Below are 21,584 nucleotides of genomic sequence, written 5' to 3' on the forward strand. Positions count from 1 at the left end.
AAAACAAGTAGATAGAATAGAAAAAATAGAAAGCTAGTTTTTAAAAAAAAAAAAAAAAAAAAAAAAAGAAGAAGATAAATATAGATAAAGTAGAATTAAAATAGAATAGAAAGTGTTAGAGTTAGACGGTCAAATAAAGCTGGAACAGATGTGTTTTTAGTCGTTTCTTGAAGATGGGTTCGGATTGATTTGGGCATCATTCCACCAGGAGGGAACTGTTAATGAGAAAGTCTGTGATAGTGATTTTGTGCCTCTTTGAGATGGCACAATAATACGCCGTTCACTTGCAGAACGCAAGCTTCTAGAGGGCACATAACTCTGAAGTAATGAATTTAGGTAAATGGGCGCAGAGCCAGTGGTAGGCAAACATTAATGCCTTGAATTTAATGCGAGCAGCTACTGGTAGCCAGTGCAAATTGACGTGCATTCTTTTCGGCTCATTAAAGATTAATCTTGCAGCGGCATTTTGGATTATTACTATATAAATATGCTGTCTTGCAAAACTGTTTATTGCTTTTACCAGAAAGGTGGTTATCCTTTTTGCTTATCATAAATATATGCTTATATCTATTCTCTGTGTTCTAGGCTTTCTGTTTCTTTTCCAGTTTGCTCATGACCTGTGTGATGTCCACCGGGCCACTTGCTGCAAGTTTGGCCTTCTGTTCTTCTTCCTGCTGTCTCAGGGTAATGGGACTCAGGCTGGGCCGCCTTCTCTTGGCATTCTGCTCCAACTGCGTCTCACTAGGAAACAATAGAAAAGAGTAAAGAACATGTTTAATGTCACTTATGCATTATAAAGCAGTATTTTAATATATAGGAACTAGCAGAAAGGCACATCTCACGTGAATCTGTGTGGTTCAGGAGCAATGGCCTTTCTTTGAGTTTCCTTGAACACTGGGGACTTGAGATATCGCCCGTATGAGTCCTTAATGACAGATCATAGGCAAGATTCAATTTAAGCTCAGCACAAGGCATTTGATCTGCAAGGTTTTACATGAGATCAGAGACCTTTTTCATGAGCATGTAAATGTGAGTCTGGGCAGCATCCAGTACATAACGATGAGGATGTGCCAAACCCTTCACTGTTATGTCCATTGTTTTGCCATCAATGTTGATCCAACGTGGAGCTCCACGTGCCAAAAAGGTCCTAATCAAATAAGAATAAAAAATGCCAGAGTTAAATGCTGATGTTATTCGTTTCATTAATGATTAAAACAAGTAGAGAAAAAAGAAAATATATATATTTTATAATTATGTAATTGTTATGTAAATAACAATAATAAACATATATATTACTGTTAAAAAGTTTGATAAGAAAGATTTAAAAAAAATAATAATTTAATACAGCAAAGGATTAAACTGATCAAAAGTGACAATCAAGACATTCACATTGTTACAAAAAAATCAACTAAATGATGGTCTTATGAAGCACAGCTGTTTTTAACATGGGTAATAATGCACCAAATCAGCAGATTAGAATGATTTCTAAAGGATCATGTGACACTGAAGACTGGAGTAAAAGCTGCTAAAAATTGGTTGCTTTGCCATCACAGGAATAAATTACATTTTAAAATGTATTAAATAAAAATAAAAAAATACTTAAATTTTTACTGTATTTCTGATCAAATTAATGCAGTCAGAATAAGATTTTATTTGAAAACATAAAAAAATCGTACTAACCCCAAATATTTGAACAGCAGTGTACGCACAATATATAATATAATATTATATTATATAAAAAAATAACAATATATGACAGAGTCAAAAAGCCAAAAATACTATGCTTACTTATATATTTGCTGAGCCTTTTCTTTCATTGTCTCTGCAGCACCCCATTTCAGATCCTCACATGCCTCCCAGAAGGCAAGATTCTCACCTATTCACCAATCAGATTATAGTCACAATCTCCTTTAATAAATAACAATTAGTTTTTAATATGAACGTCAACAATTGAATCGCATTCTTAAAATGGGGCAGACCTAAACCAAAAAGTCACCTAATAAGTCTAACGCCAACATTGTTAAAATGTTGTTTAGAATAATGCATACCACTGAACTCCTTTTTAAGGAAGAGGCGGAAATCGGCCCTTCCCCGAGGGTCCATAAGCAGTTCTCCAAAGCTGAAAGTCCAGCACTCCACCCTCATTTTAGTAGGGGTCTCAACACTGTATGAACCAAACACACAATATTTAATCAAATGTTTAATAAAGAAATAAACAAGCTTTTATTTAAATAAAAAGGTGTGTATCTGGCTTACTTTGGCATGTTGAGAGTCCAATATGTAACATCATCTGTTAACCAGGGGTTGCTTGGGAGGCAGGCGTGGAGAAAGGGGTCATGCTCTTTGTATGTTGTTGTGTACTTAACAATTCTGCAAAAAAATGACAATAAAATTAAAAATAATATTATCAAAATATTATTACAATATGTTTAAGATATGTAATATAGTTATATATTACAATTTTAAAGGGGTCATTTGATGCATCTGCTTATATACTCTGGCTGTTGATTGAAAGATTAGATGGGCTCGCTCCTCCCTAAGTTACCTTAAGGAACTTCATTTAAACTAATAACAAAATAATAGCTGATGCAGAAGCGCCAGATTGTCATAGCAAAGTCAGAATTACCTCATCTCCTAGGTTCACGAAACAGTCGTCCATAAAATGCATTGCTGTTCTGTTGTAAGTAATCTTATTCTAATTTGATCATTGCCTGTTGCATCTAAATAGTTGTGCTAGTTACAGTTGATACTTACAGTTCTTCTGTAGTAATCAGATGTTTTTTTCTGTAAAATGATTTTAGATACAGTTTAATTGCAAGGAAAGTAAATGGTGACTCACACTAAAGGACTGTGTTGAAAGGAAAAGACTGACATTTGAGCATGTTTGCGTTATGAGTCTCGGTGAATATGGTCCCTTTGTGGACTTGCAATGTCATTTTTTAAAAGCATGCACTCATATTTCTATTACACAGAGACCAATTTTAGGATCCATTGAGTGTGTGCTTTCATTTTGAAGTCATCTGCTGTTTCTTGTCGTGTGTCTCCACAGATAAGTTTAGGAATCAAATCTGTAGGAAAGAAAGAGAGAAAGAGTTTAAAACAAACCTATTTTATTGAATACAATGAGACCTTTATAGTGGAAAGCAGTGAGATTATGATCATTTAAATCCTATTGGATATACAGTGGGTACGGAAAGTATTCAGACCCCCTTAAATTTTTCACTCTATGTTATATTGCAGCCATTTGCTAAAATCATTTAAGTTAATTTTTTTCCTCATTAATGTACACACAGCACCCCATATTGACAGAAAAACACAGAATTGTTGACATTTTTGCAGATTTATTAAAAAAGAAAAACTGAAATATCACATGGTCCTAAGTATTCAGACCCTTTGCTGTGACACTCATATATTTAACTCAGGTGCTGTCCATTTCTTCTGATCATCCTTGAGATGGTTCTACACCTTCATTTGAGTCCAGCTGTGTTTGATTATACTGATTGGACTTGATTAGGAAAGCCACACACCTGTCTACATAAGACCTTACAGCTCACAGTGCATGTCAGAGCAAATGAGAATCATGAGGTCAAAGGAACTGCCTGAAGAGCTCAGAGACAGAATTGTGGCAAAGCACAGATCTGGCCAAGGTTACAAAAAAAATTCTGCTGCACTTAAGGTTCCCAAGAGCACAGTGGCCTCCATAATCCTTAAATGGAAGACATTTGGGACGACCAGAACCCTTCCTAGAGCTGACCGTCCGGCCAAACTGAGCTATCGGGGGAGAAGAGCCTTGGTGAGAGAGGTAAAGAAGAACCCAAAGATCACTGTGGCTGAGCTCCAGAGATGCAGTCGGGAGATGGGAGAAAGTTGTAGAAAGTCAACCATCACTGCAGCCCTCCACCAGTCGGGGCTTTATGGCAGAGTGGCCCGACGGAAGCCTCTCCTCAGTGCAAGACACATGAAAAAACACCTGAAGGACTCCAAGATAGTGAGAAATAAGATTCTCTGGTCTGATGAGAACTTTTTGGCCTTAATTCTAAGCGGTATGTGTGAAGAAAACCAGGCACTGCTCATCACCTGTCCAATACAGTCCCAACAGTGAAGCATGGTGGTGGCAGCATCATGCTGGGGGGGTGTTTTTCAGCTGCAGGGACAGGACGACTGGTTGCAATCAAGGGAAAGATGAATGCGGCCAAGTACAGGGATATCCTAAACGAAAACCTTCTCCAGAGTGCTCAGGACCTCAGACTGGGCCAAAGGTTTACCTTCCAACAAGACAATGACCCTAAGCACACAGCTAAAATAACGAAGGAGTGGCTTCACAACAACTCTGTGACTGTTCTTGAATGGCCCAGCCACTTAAACCCAATTGAGCATCTCTGGAGAGACCTAAAAATGGCTGTCCACCAACGTTTACCATCCAACCTGACAGAACTGGAGAGGATCTGCAAGGAGGAATGCCAGAGGATCCCCAAATCCAGGTGTGAAAAACGTGTTGCATCTTTCCCAAAAAGACTCATAGCTGTATTAGATCAAAAGGGTGCTTCTACGAAATACTGAGCAAAGGGTCTGAATACATAGGACCATCTGATATTTCAGTTTTTCTTTTTTAATAAAATCTGCAAAAATGTCAACAATTCTGTGTTTTTCTGTCAATATGGGGTGCTGTGTGTACATTAATGAGGAAAAAAATGAACTTAAATGATTTTAGAAAATGGCTGCAATATAACAAAGAGTGAAAAATTTAAGGGGGTCTGAATACTTTCCGTACCCACTGTATATAACAGTTATCTGTATAAATTATAAAACACTATCACGAGGTAATGTTTAATTTATTATATTATATTATATATATTTATTTATTACATTTTATATTATCATCTCACACATGCATCAGCATTTTCTATAATGTCTAAATTCTAAATCAAAATACATATCTGATATGACTTAATATTTAATTAGCATCAAACAAACAATATAATTCATATTCTCAAGGATTAAAGATTAAACGGGAAAAAAATAAAAATGATTGCACAACCATCAATTAGGTGACGATATGCACTAAGCATGTAAACGACCACTGAATAAAAGAAGAAGAATGAAACAGCATGGCGCACTTTTTCTTAGCGTCCGTTTCCGTAGTGACTCGTCGATTCGTCGCTCCTTCCTCCGTCACAGCACCGCGAGTTCCCATCTGACGGCCGGACGCACACTCACCAAACCCCCCACTCCTCCTGCGGCCTTTATGCTGCTGTGCGGAGGGGCGGGGCTGGGCTGGGTCTCTGGGGATGACGTCATGAAGTCACCAAGACTGGGACGCTGGGCGGAGCGACGCTCAGAGGGGGTGTTGCGGGGAGCAGGGCTCCAAACAGAGCTGAAGGTAGAGCTACTGAGGGCACTGACGCCACTCAAACAATGAGAGCCGGTAAATGGGGTCTCCTGCTCACTCCTCCCGCCCACCGGGGACACAGACGGGGCAGGAGAGAAGAGCTGGACTCGACTGGTGCTGTGTGGACCCTGAACTGGTGTGGATTTGTTGCCTCTCCGACAGGGCCGGGTCTAGGGGGGGCAATGTCCCCCCAGATTCTCCTTGTGCCCCCCCAAAAATGTCCAGCCAAAATAATAAAATAAAATAAATAAAAAAAATAAGCATTAAACACTTATTATTTGTACTATCTAAATAAGGATCAGTCACTTTGTTCAAAGGAAAAATGGACAATTATGCACATAATGACATTTGAACTCATAGCCACAAAATCTTATTATAAATAATAATAAAAAGCTAACTGTAACATCCAAGCAGAAAACACAACAGTGCATTTCTGTTCAGTGAAGAATAAAATTGCCTTTATTACAATCACAATCACCTGCTTGCCTGTAAGCCTACTTAGTATATCCTATTTTAAATAAACTGTATACTGAATTTATTTTTGTGTGAGTGTGTGTCTTCCTTCATTAGCCTTCATTGGCATGAACGGCTCGACTGCTGAATGAACATAACCTTCAAGAAATCACAATGATTCATTGGTCAAAACCTAAAAAAAAAAAAATTCTAATTTGATCATTGCCTGTTGCATCTAAATATTTGTGCTAGTTACAGTTGATACTTACAGTTCTTCTGTAGTAATCAGATGTTTTTTTCTGTAAAATGATTTTAGAAACCGTTTAATTGCAAGGAAAGTAAATGGTGACTCACACTAAAGGACTGTGTTGAAAGGAAAAGACTGACATTTGAGCATGTTTGCGTTATGAGTCTCGGTGAATATGGTCCCTTTGTGGACTTGCAATGTCATTTTTTAAAAGCATGCACTCATATTTCTATTACATAGAGACCAATTTTAGGATCCATTGAGTGTGTGCTTTCATTTTGAAGTCATCTGCTGTTTCTTGTCGTGTGTCTCCACAGATAAGTTTAGGAATCAAATCTGTAGGAAAGAGAGAAAGAGTTTAAAACAAACCTATTTTATTGAATACAATGAGACCTTTATAGTGGAAAGCAGTGAGATTATGATCATTTAAATCCTATTGGATATACGTAAGTTGACATGCTAGAAATATCCTTGATAAGCCCAGCACAACAGCCTCTCATCACAATTATAATCTCAGCAGTAATATCTGTTAATGTTGGATATACAGCCCCGTGTCTCATTACAAGATTCTTCATCTGACCTGCTGTACTGTATTTTGAAGGCCTAGATATCATCACTGTGAAATTTCTTTAAAAAATCCTGGACCACAATATTTTTTATCTCTTTAGAAGTTACAATAATTTTTCACACATACCTTTACCTCCTCCATATTGGGGTCGACCATCCTGTCATGTCCATAGTCCATAGCACTAACTGTTCCTGGCTGTTGAGTGGAAATAGCACAGTTGTACTTATCAAATGTAAGTTTTGACGCTTTATTTAAAAGGAGCCTGAGCGCAGAATTAGGAAAATAGCAAAATATTTCAAATAAACGGATGTCATAGGATGCCCATTTTCCACAAGTTGATATGATTCTTTAGGGTCTTAATGGAAAGTCTGTAACGTAGTTTGGTTAACATTTCTCAATGGTAGTGTAAAAACACATTTTTTACCCTGTCAAAAACAGCTCTTTTCAGATCAAGCCGTTTTTGTAGCATTTTCCTTTAAATGTTAATGAGCTCTGCTGACCCCGCCCCTCTCTTCCCAGCTGCTCTCAGAGAGACTGTTTACTTTAGCCACATTCATCGTGAAACTTGCTAAATAGCACATTATTAGGAAAGGCCATTTGCAAAGATTCATTACAAAACATTATACTCACTTCTTCTGTAGATGAGGCTGGACCATGAATGATTCACGCGAACATAGACGCATTTATGTAGATCGGGGGCGCATTCCCTTCAGAAGCAAATGTAATCCACTGCTAGTTCAGCGGCTCAGATGTTGGGAGTAAATGACGACTGCTATGTTCATTATTACATCCAACAACAGAACACCTCAATCGCTTAGGAGTCATTCTTGTCTACATCTGCTCCGGCGGTGAAACAATGGTGGACTGATGACAGCTCACTCAGGGTGGATCTAAGGTAAGACACCAGTCCAGTCTGTGCTGAAACGCTACTGTCAATCAAACTATCGTGGGAGGGGCCTGTCTGTGTGACGTCACACAGACAGGCATCTGAGATCGGCTCGATTTGAGAAAGGGGAAAACATTTAACCAGATTTTAAAAAAACACTGGGTGGATTTTTATCATTATAGGGTGGTTGTGTACACACACTGCCAACACACATTTCAGTTCAAACAACTTGTAAAAGCGCATGTAGCATCCTATGACCCCTTTAAGTCATTTTGCAAGGAAATATGTCACTTTAAATGATCGTATATACTCAGTCCAAAAGTAACTCACCGGTGGCCGATGTACAACCCAGTAGGCCCGTTCCTGACAATCAAAAACCACCCGGTCTGGCTTCTTCCTCTCCTTACCCGCCCTACACAAAAAAAGCAATGTGTCTTTTATATGCTGAAACAAAAATAAAATACACACTGCCTGTGTACCCACGTACATGTTCTAGGATGATAATGACAAGGTTAAATGGGCTCAAATTATGAAAGAGTGATTCAGAGAGCATGAGAAATAATTTTCACACACGGATTGGTCACCATAGAGTTGTGACCCTTTTGAAAGTCCTGTGGATGTGATGGAGTCAGCTTTAAAGAAATCAATACAAGATCTTAAACTTTCAGCAACTCTTGATGGAAATATATGTTGTGATGTTGCATAAGGTTGTTGGAGCAATGCCACAACAAATAAACACTGATCAAAGCTAAAAGCTGTCAAATGAAATATTAGAGTGTGCTTTTTTTGGCCAGGCAGTGTATAGTGACAACAAAGCAAGAAAAACATTGGGTCTAATTCATTAACCTGTATACACACGGATTGAATGAGCCAGGATAAATCATAAATATTCTGCAATATTTGAAGTTAAGTGTGACCCACCTGTACTGCTCTTTGGCCTGCATTACAATAAAATCCCACTTGTGATTCACCCATTTGTAAAGATTGTTGTACTGTTCCTGAGAAAAGAAACACAAATTTGATGATAGTAATTTATCATAACATTTATTATAGTGAGTTCCTCTTCCTCTGCATTACAACACAGGATTTCAGAGAAATTAATATACATGTATATTTAATAGATGAGGTTTAAGACAACGATTACCTGTTCATAGAGCTCCAACATCCCTTTCTTGCGTATATTTCTCTTTGCCAAATAAATAGCTGGAAATACACAAATAAACATCTGACCTTGCCAGTAAAAGCCAATTTAAAGATGTGATATGACTCAACATGAAAGCATTTGATCACATTCTTTATCTCAGACCTGTTTGAAGAATAATGAATAACCTCACTGTGAATTATTGCTATGACAACCTATCAGCATGCATGAAAAATGAAAGATGATTACACACCATAGTCTGTGTCTTCCACTGGCCACTGCTGCGCAGGCCAAAAATATGGGGTCTGGAAGAAGAAATGGAAAAGATTAGTACAAAGCATATGGAAGGAAGAACTCTCGTATGCTCACCAAGGATGCTTTGATCAATAACAGTAAAAAACGTAATATTATGAAATATTATCACAAAATCTAAAATAACTGCTCTCTATTGTAACATATTTTTTAAAGTTAATTATTTCTATAATGCCAAAGCTAAATTTTTATCAGCCATTACTCCAGTTTTCAGTATCACATGATCATTCCTAACCTTTCTCATTATTATCAATGCTGAAAACAATTGTGCTGCTTAATATTTTTGTGGAAACTGTGATGGTAATATATGTGATATAATTGCTATCACAGTATTTGAAAGTTGTTTGTGAAAGTTACCTGAAAGCGATACAGGGATGTGTCTGGTTTAAGGATGAGTCTCTTATGATCTTGTAGTGGATAGATGTACCCAAAAGCCACCATCATGGTCCCCATAGCTCGGGCCTCTAAACATTTAGAATGAGAAAGTTACTTAATGCATCTAAACAAGACCCAAATCAACAGTACAGCATCCCACATCAAATTGCATAGCACAAGAATATATTTCTTAAAGCATATCTGGTTATATTTATACTTTATACATATCTGTTTATACATATATTTATACAGATCTGGACTGAGACATATTTTTTTTTACAATTATTAAATTACTAAACAAAAAACTATGTACTTGACTTACCCGTAGCATCTATTTTGAATCGATTCACGAGCCATGCAACAATATCTTCCCCTGAAAGAACAATGTATGCAATAAATATGTTAAAAGTTCAAGTAAAACATTTCAGAGCAATAAAAGACTGTATCAGTGGAAAGTTGGCCTTCAGACTGAATGTGCCCACAAGGAGTCATCAGCAAAGCACACACACCACGAGAGACAAGCAGGGTTATTATAGATAACCAAAACTAAAACCATAAAAAAAACATTTTTGTTACTTGAAATAAAGTAAATATGAAATAAAAATATATCTAACAATTATTTCATCTAGTTGCCAAGGAAACATTTCTCATTTTCATTTAGTAATGTACTATACTGAAATAATAAAAAAAGAAATATAAAAATGTATTTCTCCGCTACGAGTGTCACTTAGCGGAACTACAAAAATAAAGCTCGTTTTTAAACGATCTTTATAAAATGGATAGTTCCGGTCCTTGATTCTGATTGGCTGAGCCACGTTCGAAGCTGTTGTAAATTACTCTACAAACATACACCTTTGTTTACGTTTGTGTGTTGCAACTTTGTTGCAACCACAACTGATTCTGAGGAACTACATTGTTTGGTGGAAGAATAATGTTTTTATTAATATCATTACACTTTATTTGCTCTGTTTTATTTTGGGAAACCTTACTACATATATGGAATAACGGTTTAATAAAAGCTTCGCGTCGTGCCTAACAACGCCCCTTAGCTGTTATAAAACTGTAAACCACGGCTTCACGGGGCTTATTGCTTTAATGCAAATGCTCCTTTTGTGCGTTTAGCCCCCCCAAACATCACAAACACCGCTCCAATAGGTCTATAAAAGTGAAGGCACATCTCAACACGTAAAATAGGCTACTTTCAATAAAGGTTCCAACATATTAGAAATACTTTTAACTAGAAGTTTGTCGAAAAGAAACTCTGCAAGTTTATCGCAAACATTTCATCAAGTTCCTCCATCTTTGTAAAAACACTGCCAATGTTTACGCTTGTTTTACCCCGTTGTATGTCTCTGTGTATTTTGACAAGTCTTCAGATTTTAGCTTTGAATAGATTAGATTAGACCACTTTAATTATTGGTTGATCAGGCTGCGAAGAGACTTTCAACCAGTATAACAAAATATTTTTTATGAAAAACTTTGCCTAGCTTTAAGTGGCAGAGAGGAGTATGCGCAAAATAAATATGCTGAATTGGAAGTAAAAATGGAGGCAGAGAATAATTAGTATATAATTTATTTATAATTTGTAAGTTTGTCATTTAGATTTATTAATTTAGCAGGCTTTTAAATGAGAGATTCGTAAAGCGCATTTAAGGTGAAAACAACAGTGAGTATTGGACACAGAACAAAGGTGCATTCTCAAAATAGCTATCGCACTATGACTCGGTACACCACTGTGTCCCGCTGAGGCTCTCGTGATAGAAGACTAATGAGAAGATCTCTGCAGGGGTGAATCTGATTGGCTTTATTAGTGTCTGCTAGCCTGAGGAGCATACCAGATCATTTCAATGAATTTTTAAAATAAAAACCTCAGGTGTCTTTCTACTATATAAATTATATAAAAACTGATGTGAATAACCAGAGGCACCAATTAAGTTTAAGCAAACACAAATATAAGTTAATCATAAGTCGTATGTTATATGTAGCTGGCTGACAGCATTAAGACGAACGGTGGAGATTACAAGAGCTCTCATCCCTGAAACCACGCAGCCTAGAGGAGAGAGACATTGCAACCAGCTGCTAAGAGGTTGTCATGGCAATAGATTCTTCAGTCTCAGACCCACATAAGCAGACTCTAAATGCACGGACCGCACTAGCACTCCCGAGGAGTAATCCAACCACGGAAACCAATACAATTGAGTAGGTGAGCCTACTATCTTTAATTACAAATGCTGTGTCTTACATCTCATAGTTTTCATCAGTTTGAAACCTGTAAATATTCCTTCTTGAAGAATACTATCAGCTAATGTGAAAAGGCGGCTATTTCTGATGATCTCACCTGTTATAGCATGTGGGATGGAGGTGATTACAAGCCTTTGGGTCTGAGATTTCACTCCACTTTTGGGGTCCTGCATCTCCAACACCACGTTCTCCACCTGGCATGCAAAAAAAAGTGATATAGATATGGGATGTACAATATAAAAAGTTCTCTTTTTTTATACCTTGTGGCAGCCTGTGTGCACATCTGACTAAATTATTCCACCGTGAAGTCATCACTGCTGGTTTATGGACCTCTTTGAACTATACTCAGTGATTGATTTGGGACTCAGCTGTTTGAAGTTTTTCTTGCTTTGACAAGGTCTCTGGCTTTTGAAGACTGTTTGTGAACTCTTGCTGAACCCTGGTCTGGATCACAGACAGCTCTTGGCCGGGTTATTTGGTCATTACTATCTGTGCATTGGCAAAGTAATGCACTAATAAAACATATTCTAGTGGATCACACTGTGGGGGATCACTTCAAGCATACAGCTTGAAGTATCATGATAAAAGAGGGACTGCATTATATGAGAGGCTGATGGCAAAGCTAGACTAATACCATTAGCACACAGTGACCTTATCTGAGAGTAAGCTGCTAAATTCACAATTAACACTTATACAGCATTTTCATTTTTATGACATAACATCTTTACAATGCATTTAAATTGCAACAATTTCTTCTATTTCTAAATCGATTTTATGAGTTTACATTTTTTTATGGAGTTTTTACGAGCTCAACTTTTCTTCATCATTAATTCATTTTAAAGTGGCCGAAACATTTGATTTTGACACCACTTTCATTTTAGTTATTGTAATGAAGCCATTACATTTACATTTTAAATTTAGAATATAATATCATTTAGAATATCATTTTCAATTAATAAATTTGATTTATTTTATTTTAGTGGGTCATATTTTTTGGGGAGTCGGCACTAATTAATAATAAAAGTCCATTTTGTACCTGGAAAACCAAAGAACAAAATCTAGGAAGTGACAAAAAAAAATCACAAAAATTTAAATCAGTGTACATGGTGTGTCAAATCAATAACATCCGGACTTGAAAACACTGAATAAATGCTAATAATAATAATAATAATAATGATAAATTCAATTCAAACAAGCAAAAATGACAATGACAATGTCATGCAATTTTAATTGATTCAATTGAAGTTCCTCTTAAGTTCCTCTGTGACCAAAACAAGGACAGTGTTTGTTTCTGGTCCAGGTAATATTTTTTATTTATTTATATATTTTTGCACATACAAGACGCTTTAATATTCTGAATGGATGGAATCACCATTGAAAGTGAAATTGACAGCCTATATAATGATAATGAGGATTAAAGTAATTATATTGCTGCGCTCAAATACAGCAAGACCAGCAAATATATCATTGGATCTTAAGGCATTAAAGATTATTTGTTAGATTACAGAAACCATATGTAACATTATTCTGATCTCTTTCGCGAGAATGTCAATAACACAGATGGTGATGATGAGCTATGGATGGTGCTCTCAACCCACCTTCTTCAGGCATGCCATACGCGGTCTGTAACGCTGCCCGTGGTCCCGGACATTCCTTATGGTCATATTCGCGTCCTCACGCCACAGTCTGTGGACGGTCGTAGACGAGCGAATGAAATCTTTTTGGCTATGTCTAATATATAATCATCACTGATGCACACAAAGACGACGGCTGTGTGCGCCAATCAGGTAACAGCTCTGCTCATGTAGGTAAGCCCGTATGCAGGGCGCAGTGATTACAGTAACGGTAGATGGCGCTGGTGTCGTCTTTTTCACACGAAGGCACCTGGGGCTGACATGAAACTACAGATCGAAATTGAAAAAAACAAAAGGGATTTATGATTACTATAATCCATAAACTCTTTGTTATTGTGATTATCGTACAAAAAAAGGTTTTACTGCGACGAAAAAGTAAATCTGCGCATGTAAAATGTTTACATGAATTGTTTGATCAACTGGGTCATTCATATTATGCAGCTCTGTAATAAAAAGAAAAGAAAAAGAAAAAAATGGTATATGCTTGTGTTGTAATTTCAGGAGATATTTCTGTAAAATGACGTAGCAGACTTATAAAAATATGCTCTGGACACTAAAACTTTATTACAGCAAGTATAATTTCATTAGGCTACCTACACAATGGCAATAACAAATGAACAGGAGGCTAACAGCTACTGCACGAGTGTCATTTCATGTTGGACCCTTGAGCAGTGGATTTGGTCGTACTCCCGGTTATTAATAAATAGGCTTTAAATCCATTGCTCAAGGGTCCGACTTGAAATGAAAGTCCAAATCCGTCGAGTCAATCCATTGCTGAAAGATCATGTCATTAAGGAACTTATTTGTGTTAGTTAAATGAACATTACAAAGATCATTAGGATGGAGTGATACTGACAGGCTGTGTAAAAATATCAAATTGTTAGAGAAAGGGAAAAAAACATGAACAAGAAACTCAAACCAAATTATTTTAAAATGTACCACTATGTTGTCAGTTTTTAAAGAATCGCCTATTTTTATTTTATCCAATACATTAAGACATGACGTGGACATAAAAATGTAGCCTAATGCTTAATAGGAATCGCCCAACCCAATACATATAAATGATAAAACAATAAATAGTTGACAGTGTGTTTTATTAATTTCCCAACAATAAAACCACACCCGTGTATCCGCCTATTTGTAAAGAACACAGAACACGCCTCGCGAGGCAGTGATGTATCCATGAAGTCGTTACTACAAAGATGGCGGATTTCCTGCCCTCTCGGACTGCTATAGTTTGTATTCCCAATTGTCTTCTCTCCAGCGGCGAAATTGACCAAATTAGAAAGTCTAAGGCGATCGATAAAAGCCTGCTTCGAGAGAAGACTCACGTGAAGAAACTGGTGAAGATCTTGCTGTTAGGAGCAGGCGAAAGTGGCAAGTCAACTTTCCTCAAACAAATGCGCATAATTCATGGGCAGGACTTCGATCAGCGGGCCAAAGAAGAGTTCCGGGCTACAATCTACAGCAATGTTATCAAAGGTATCACACCAGTAGATTGAAATCGAAAGAGACAAGTTCATTATTAAAAAGGAACACTCAGTGAAATCTCAATTTTGTTGTAGCGGCAGGTACATGTGTTTTATCGACTTCTTTCGCCTAACTTAAGCAAACGTTCGATTGCTCACCCAGCCCATAGACGACGCGGAGGCCAGCTGGGGTTGTTGAACACCAATTATACATATTCAGATCAAATATGTAGCCTTCGAAAACGGATACGACTGTTTTTAAAACATTTACATATGTAGCCTATGTTCAGATCTCACATAATACTTTCAGTGAACTTGGCGCCTCTAGAGAAAGTACAGCGCCTACTTTGGTCTGCTAGTCATCTGGATGTGTGATTGTTTTATGACATTATTCTGATATATGTATCTCAACTGTTTCTTGAGACATACCTGACAAAACGGCTAAAAACGAAAAAAGGAGGCTACAGAATTTAGGATGGAAAAGTAAGGAATTATTTTGATTAACCTGTTTAATAGTGCTTAGGTTTTATCTGCTCCCATTTCTGACTAAATGCCCCCCTAATATTAGTAAACACCCATTAAATACAAACATTTATTTAATATGTATTATATAGTATTCGCTTACATGAATGAATGAATTAATATAAGTATGATGTTTACTGATTTCAGTTAAGTCAAAACGTATTACATAACAATTTTTAGTATAATTTATTACATGTTGAATAATATATGTTTTTTCTTATGTTACTAGCTACTTTAAATTAAGGAAAACGATTTCTTCACTATTTGGGTGCTGAAATTGATATGCATATTTAGGACAGTGATTTTATATAATAAGTATATTTATTATTACTTTATAATAACTTTTTGAATACTGTATAATTTTAGTTATTGAACTCACTGTAGCCCATCTGACCTTGTTGACCTCATAAAAAAGGAAATTAAAAAAAAGGACTTTCATTTTCATAAGTTTGATCGTGTTGACAAAATGGTGCCTTATGGTCTGAGAATGCATAGTAAAATAATGCTATTTCATTTTATTTTTAAAGAACATCATGTCAGCAGCCTCAAATGTATTTTTATAGTAACCTGATTAATGCAATATGTCAATATCTCTAATGGTCTGTTTAGGTGTCCGAGTGCTGGTGGATGCCCGTGAGAAGCTGCACATCCCTTGGGGTGATCCTGAGAATCAGGTTCACGGGGAGACAGTGATGGCCTTTGACACCCGCTCATCCATGATGGCTAAAGGGATGGTGGAGACCAAAGTCTTTCTGAATTACCTGCCCTCCATATGTGCCCTGTGGCAAGACAATGGTATTCAGAATGCCTACGACAGACGGAGAGAGTTTCAGCTGGTAAATATGAAATGATTACTCATTATTTTGTTTATTATTAATTATCGTACATAGTTTGAACTGATAATTTCAGTTGTTCTTAGTCTCTGTGAAGTAAAGTTTTGGATATAGAGTCCACTCACACTTTTTCATAAGATTTGTGTAATTGTGGGGGATGTGAACTTGAAGGAATGTTGATCTGTTGTTAAACAGCTTGATATTATGAATCATGAGAGATAAGCACAGTGTCCTTAAATAATTACTCCTATCAAGCTTTTCCGCCAAAGCATTAATCATGGTGTAATGTGTGCTTATATATTTCATATATTTAGAATGTAATTAAGCAGCCGTGTTTTGATATTGTTGGACTGATTATGCTCAAGAAGTCATATATGTTGTGAGCGTAGCATGGACAATGTTTGAAACCTGAGAGTAATGCACAGGTATGAGTTGAACACAAATGAAGTGACTTATTACTCATGACAATGAGAGCATTCTCTCTGTGCGTGAGTATAGTTTGCATTTCAGATATGAAGATAAGATCATGCATGTTCAGGGGTTAGAACCCTTATGACTGAGATTAGGATTTAGCTCAAATTTTCCAACTAAAATCTCCATTGTTGTACAAGTTGTGATTAACGTGTTTATCCGTATTTTTTTAGTGATAAACATTCATTTTTGGTGACCAAGTCACTTTCTCTTCTTAATTTGCATTGATTTGCATTCCCCACAAAGCAAGCCAATAAGAGACCACACAGCAGATCCTCATTTTCCTGATTTTGTGTTAGGTAAACTTGCTTATGAATAAGGCCAGAGTAACCTAGTATATCAGTGATCCTCAAATCTGGCTTGCGAGATCCACTTTCCTGCAGAGTTTAGCTCTAACCCTAATCAAACACACCTGAGTTTGCTAATCAATGTCTTCAGGATCATTAGAAAATCACAGGTAGGTTTGTTTGATTATAGGGCTGGAGCTAAACTCTGCAGAAAAGTGGATCTCGCGAGCCAGATTTGAGGATCACTGTAGTATATCAGCCTTAGACCAGCAAATCTGGTGGAAAATATTGTATAGTTATGTTCTACTCTCTCTGTGTGTGTGTGTGTGTGTGTGTGTGTGTGTGTGTGAGAGAGAGAGAGAGAATGAGAAAGAGATAACTAATAACAATTATTATTATAATTTTTTTGGACAGGATTGTATAGTGTAACAGGAAATGGATAAAATGGGGAAATTGGGACAAAGCACAAGATAAATTCAAAGTTGCACCTTCTGCACCAAAGCTCACATATTGGAGACCTAATTATGATTGTGTGTCTTTTTTTTATTATCTTTTTAGGGTGAATCTGTGAAGTATTTCCTGGACAATGTGGATAAACTTGGACAATTGGTAAAATAATTTTATAAATATTAATGTTGTCTTCAGTACAAGGTAGTTGGTATTATACCTGTATGTACATGATACAATTTAATGACCCTAAAAGAGATGCACACAGAATTGCTGAAATGAAACTTCAAATTCACAGGAAAAAAGCGATTTTTTTGTTTGTTTATCCATTAAGAAGGCTATCGATAGAGTTTTGGGTGCACTAACATTAGCTTGGCTGATATAGAGGTTTTTACTGGTACTGATTTATTGCGTTGTACCATTAATGCAGGTTAGGGGTGTGCAGCGTGACATCTTATCACAATGAGTAATTCCATTCCACAAAAACAATATATAGACCTACAGTTAAAAAATAATCAAACCTCCCTTTAAAATAATCACATTTTATTGCTTAGCAGCCTGAAAAAAAGCAACCCTCTATATTGCGAGTAAATCACTCGCATATGCGACTAAATCTTCACTCTGGGCGACTAAATGATGTCTAATATTAGCCAATGGCTAATCAATTCTCAGATTTTACTCGCCAGTGTGTGAGTTGAAGGCTGAGTATGATTATCACATATATATTTTCACTCACAGAACACTCTGACCGAGCGCTTCAGAGTTTCACTCTCCGTCAAGCGATCTGTGATATTTTTCAGTTCATTTGAATGGATGCGCAGCGCACCTGTGTTTTTGTATTTGGCATAACGTAAACTCTAGTGTGAAGACGCACAACTCGCCGTCACTTTCTCTCACACGCGCAAAGAGCGAGAGTCTTACATAACATGCAGCATTGATGCGCTACATGTAAACTATATACTTTTGTTGTATTTTCCTGTAAAAATAAACAGAGTTCCTTTGGAATTCTTCAGCTATTAAGTACTGCCGGGTTTTACTGTAGTAGGCGGAATTAATGCACAAACGACAATCTCATTTGCTGGTGCTTACCTATTATCATCCCTGTTTTGATTTCAGCAAATCAGTTCGAGCAAACGCACACAACCTGATTAAATGCCAAGGTGTCCGTTGAGGGTTGTGAAGACAAGTGAAATATATAACACCAACATGTCAGAAAAAACAACAACAAAAAAACAGAATCACTCGCTGTGTCTCATTTAGAAGGCTGCACCCTCCGGAGGTCGAATCCTCTGGAGGTCGCATCCTCAAAGGATCACCCCCCCCTCCTAAAACTGACTTGTAAAGTCAATCAGGTGTAGCGAATCACCTTCTCAATGGTGCACAAAGCCATTTGACTTTCAGCTATGATCAGCTGTGGTCATTTTGATTAGCTCAGCAAGAAAAGAGAACAACTGAAGCAAACAATCAACTATGGGTGGCAAGGCACTGTCAAAAGATCTCCGGGATGAAGTTGTGGACAGGCACAAGTCAGGAGATGGATACAAAAATCTATTATTATATAAAAATCCTGAAATCTATTATTCAGGGTTTCCACGGGGTCTTAAAAAGTCTAAAATTTAGTTGGATCAAATTTAAGGCCTTAAAAAGTCTTAAATTGTATGAAAGTCTTAATTATGATTTCAGGAGGTCTTAAATTTGGGGACGGAAAGGCCAGAATTGCGATATGGCTTAATATATGGCTTAAACTTCAAAAGGCTATGATTTCATTAAATAAACACAAGCGCTGCATAGGGTTGGGTATCGATTGGATTTTTTAGATACCGGTGCCAAATCGTTACTTTTAAAATGGTACTGGTGCCTGAACCGATACTTAAAAAAAAAAAAAAAAACCCTGGATAACATTAAAAATATTTAAAATAAATATACATAGCATTCACATGCTCCTCGGATGCTCTTATTTCCCGAGTTGTGCTTCCCTTACTCTAAGGCTAATAAATGCATTTCAAGATCTGGGTCATTATTTAATTAAAAACAATATTTAATACAAAACCACACATAATGTTTCTACTGTATCTCTGTCAATCACTCTGATATTTAGTTAAAATGAGTGAATTGACTGAGTGCTCTGTCACTGTCTTTAATCAGTTCTGTGAATGACTGTATGGTATGCCACATGCACTGTAATATGTTTTATATAAAATTTTCAAATGAAAATATCATTAAAAAAAGTATGCTTTTATAAATGTAGTTTTATAAAGTATGCGTTCATATGTGTTAAGGGCTAGATTTTCGCTGGAGCAAACAACTGTGGTGTGATGAGATGTCAGCGAAAACTTTACAGTAGACGGGAAACCGATTGCTCCCTCGTGACCTTTTGTAAACTGTATTTATGACAAAGAACGGCACAGATACAGATATTATAACAATCTATCGATAAACGCACACCTTGTGTCCTCTGTTTCTGTTTGAGTCCGCTTGCACTGCGCCGCCGCGGTCTGCGGATTATAGAGCATGCTGAAAGTCTTCCACCGTTTTCATATGAAATTTAAAGTGGACTGACTCTGAGGCCATCACGAATTTGTGTACAGTTTATGGAGCTAATCGCTATAGCCCCACTAAAAATGGCCTAGCGACGCCCAAGCTTCTTACGTCCATTTCGGAGAACCAGGACAAATATTTAAATTGATCGCTCAGGCATTTAAGTGACACCGAAATCTGCGTTCTGATTTGGTTCTAGTACATACCGGTTACATGGGTACCTGTGCCATATTGACACCGGGTTTCGGTACCCAACCCTAGCGCTGCAAGTTTCAGAGTCTGCAGGGTTTCTGCAGGATTTTTAAGCTCAAATTTAAGACCTTTTTAAGACCTGCACAAATAAAATTAATACCATAATAAAATACCTACCGAGCGGGGGTAGGGCAATGTCAATAGTACCATATTAAACTGTAAAATTACTTTATAAAGCATAATTTACAGTTCAGATACAAGTTTTCACAAAAAAAAAATTTTTTAATAAAATGATAAACTTTATATTTCAGCCTTTAGACCATTTTAAGAAAATGGATGAGTCAAAAGTATTAATTACTATATTAATTAAAAAAATTATTAACAATAAATTATTATATCAATTAAATAACATATATTAGGGGTGTGCAATATTGACAAAAAATTATATCTCGATAATTTACAGGGATTTTATCGATAACGATAATTAGACTATATTTTGCTGAATGTGTTATTGTGCTGATATCTTCTCTCTAATTGTGCTGACAGCTGACTCCTGATTTTTTAAAATATTCTTCATATTCTATGTAGTCAGCTCACAGCAGTGATAGAAATTAATAATTTCCAACAAGTTTTATGGGCATTTTTACCTTTAAGCCATTTTTTTTCAAAAAAAAAAATTTGAGTCAAATTCTTGCATTTGGGTTGTTACCAAGCAAATGAAATCAGTATCAGAAAAATTTATCTTTGGAATGCAGAGGAAACACAGAAGCTGCATTAGAATTGGCATTTAGATGCATTTACACACTGTTTAATGCAGCTCTGAGAGACAATAAATACTTTAACCTGCAGTTACAAATGCATAAATAATGTTTTGATATTTTAAACATAAAACATTGAAAACTGATGTTTGAAATTATTTAAAGGGGTCATATGATGTGATTTCAAGTTTTCCTTTCTCTTTGGAGTGTTACAAGCTGATTCTGCATAGATAAGATCCCTGAAGTTGCAAAGACTAAAGTCTCAAATCCAAAGAGATATTCTTTATCAAAGTTAAGACTCTGCCACGCCCCCCTAAAACGGCTGGTTCTAACACGACCCCACATATCTACGTCACTATGGGGAAATATTTGTGTAATGCCGCCCAAATGTTCACGCAAAGAAAGAAGGCGTGGTTTCAGTAACCGCAATTAGTGTTGAAGCAGCATGTCAGGGAGACGCTGTGTGTTTCTAGGCGAAAGCAAAAGCACTTTATTTGGCCTTTCGAAAGTAGATGCATTTAGGAATCTTTAAGATTACTTGCAACAGAACAGCAATGCATTTTATGGACGACCGTTTCGTGAAACTAGGAGAGGAGGTAATTCTGACTTTGCTATGACAATCTGGCGCTTCTGAATCAGCTACTGTAAGTATGTTTTGTTATTAGTTTTAAGTATTTGCTGTTGACTGTTCAAATGCAGAGTTTTGCGCATCGTGTGCGAGTGCGTGCGTGCGTGCGTGCGTGAGAGAGAGAGACAGGGTCACATCACAGTGGAGTCAGCTGTCTTAACCGTGGCTTGTGTACTGCAAACACACAAACACA

At 36.8% G+C, this 21,584-nt stretch overlaps 2 protein-coding genes across 2 annotated transcripts in view; one reads left to right on the forward strand and one right to left on the reverse strand.

The window, feature by feature from the left end:
• Window positions 1-449: 449 nt before the first annotated feature.
• On the reverse strand, window positions 450-13,372 carry LOC107554020 (regulator of G-protein signaling 9-like). Its single transcript, XM_016236371.1, has 17 exons — window positions 13,211-13,372; window positions 11,710-11,806; window positions 9,694-9,744; window positions 9,354-9,460; window positions 8,938-8,989; window positions 8,688-8,746; window positions 8,465-8,541; window positions 7,874-7,955; window positions 6,790-6,852; window positions 6,112-6,141; window positions 5,985-6,001; window positions 2,257-2,370; window positions 2,049-2,164; window positions 1,789-1,876; window positions 1,009-1,147; window positions 843-925; window positions 450-741 (listed from the first exon to the last, which is right to left on the reverse strand). The coding sequence occupies exons 1-17, from the start codon at window positions 13,274-13,276 to the stop codon at window positions 582-584; spliced, it is 1,401 nt and encodes a 466-aa protein (XP_016091857.1). The 5' UTR covers window positions 13,277-13,372; the 3' UTR covers window positions 450-581.
• A 1,049-nt stretch (window positions 13,373-14,421) lies between these two features.
• Window positions 14,422-21,584, forward strand: part of LOC107554062 (guanine nucleotide-binding protein subunit alpha-13-like) — a 12,119-nt gene continuing 4,956 nt past the window's right edge. The window contains exons 1-3 of the mRNA XM_016236444.1: window positions 14,422-14,728; window positions 15,847-16,073; window positions 17,387-17,437. Of these exons, the coding sequence (XP_016091930.1) occupies window positions 14,449-14,728; window positions 15,847-16,073; window positions 17,387-17,437 (558 nt within the window). The 5' untranslated portion in view covers window positions 14,422-14,448. The remainder of the gene's footprint in view (window positions 14,729-15,846; window positions 16,074-17,386; window positions 17,438-21,584) is intronic.

This window comes from Sinocyclocheilus grahami, unplaced genomic scaffold (assembly GCF_001515645.1).
Source record: "Sinocyclocheilus grahami isolate Dianchi unplaced genomic scaffold, SAMN03320097.WGS_v1.1 scaffold490.1, whole genome shotgun sequence".
Classification (NCBI taxonomy): Eukaryota; Metazoa; Chordata; class Actinopteri; order Cypriniformes; family Cyprinidae; genus Sinocyclocheilus; species Sinocyclocheilus grahami.

What these genes read in the sequence shown, in the direction of transcription:
- LOC107554020 (XM_016236371.1), bottom strand. Translation starts at nt 13,276, where the DNA reads ATGACCATAAGGAATGTCCGGGACCACGGGCAGCGTTACAGACCGCGT. An exon ending in CAGGCCAAAGAGCAGTACAG is followed by an intron (nt 7,956 to 8,464) that starts GTGGGTCACACT and finishes TTTTTTGTGTAG; the next exon opens with GGCGGGTAAGGAGAGGAAGA. An exon ending in GGGTTGTACATCGGCCACCG is followed by an intron (nt 6,853 to 7,873) that starts GTGAGTTACTTT and finishes TCCACTCAACAG; the next exon opens with CCAGGAACAGTTAGTGCTAT.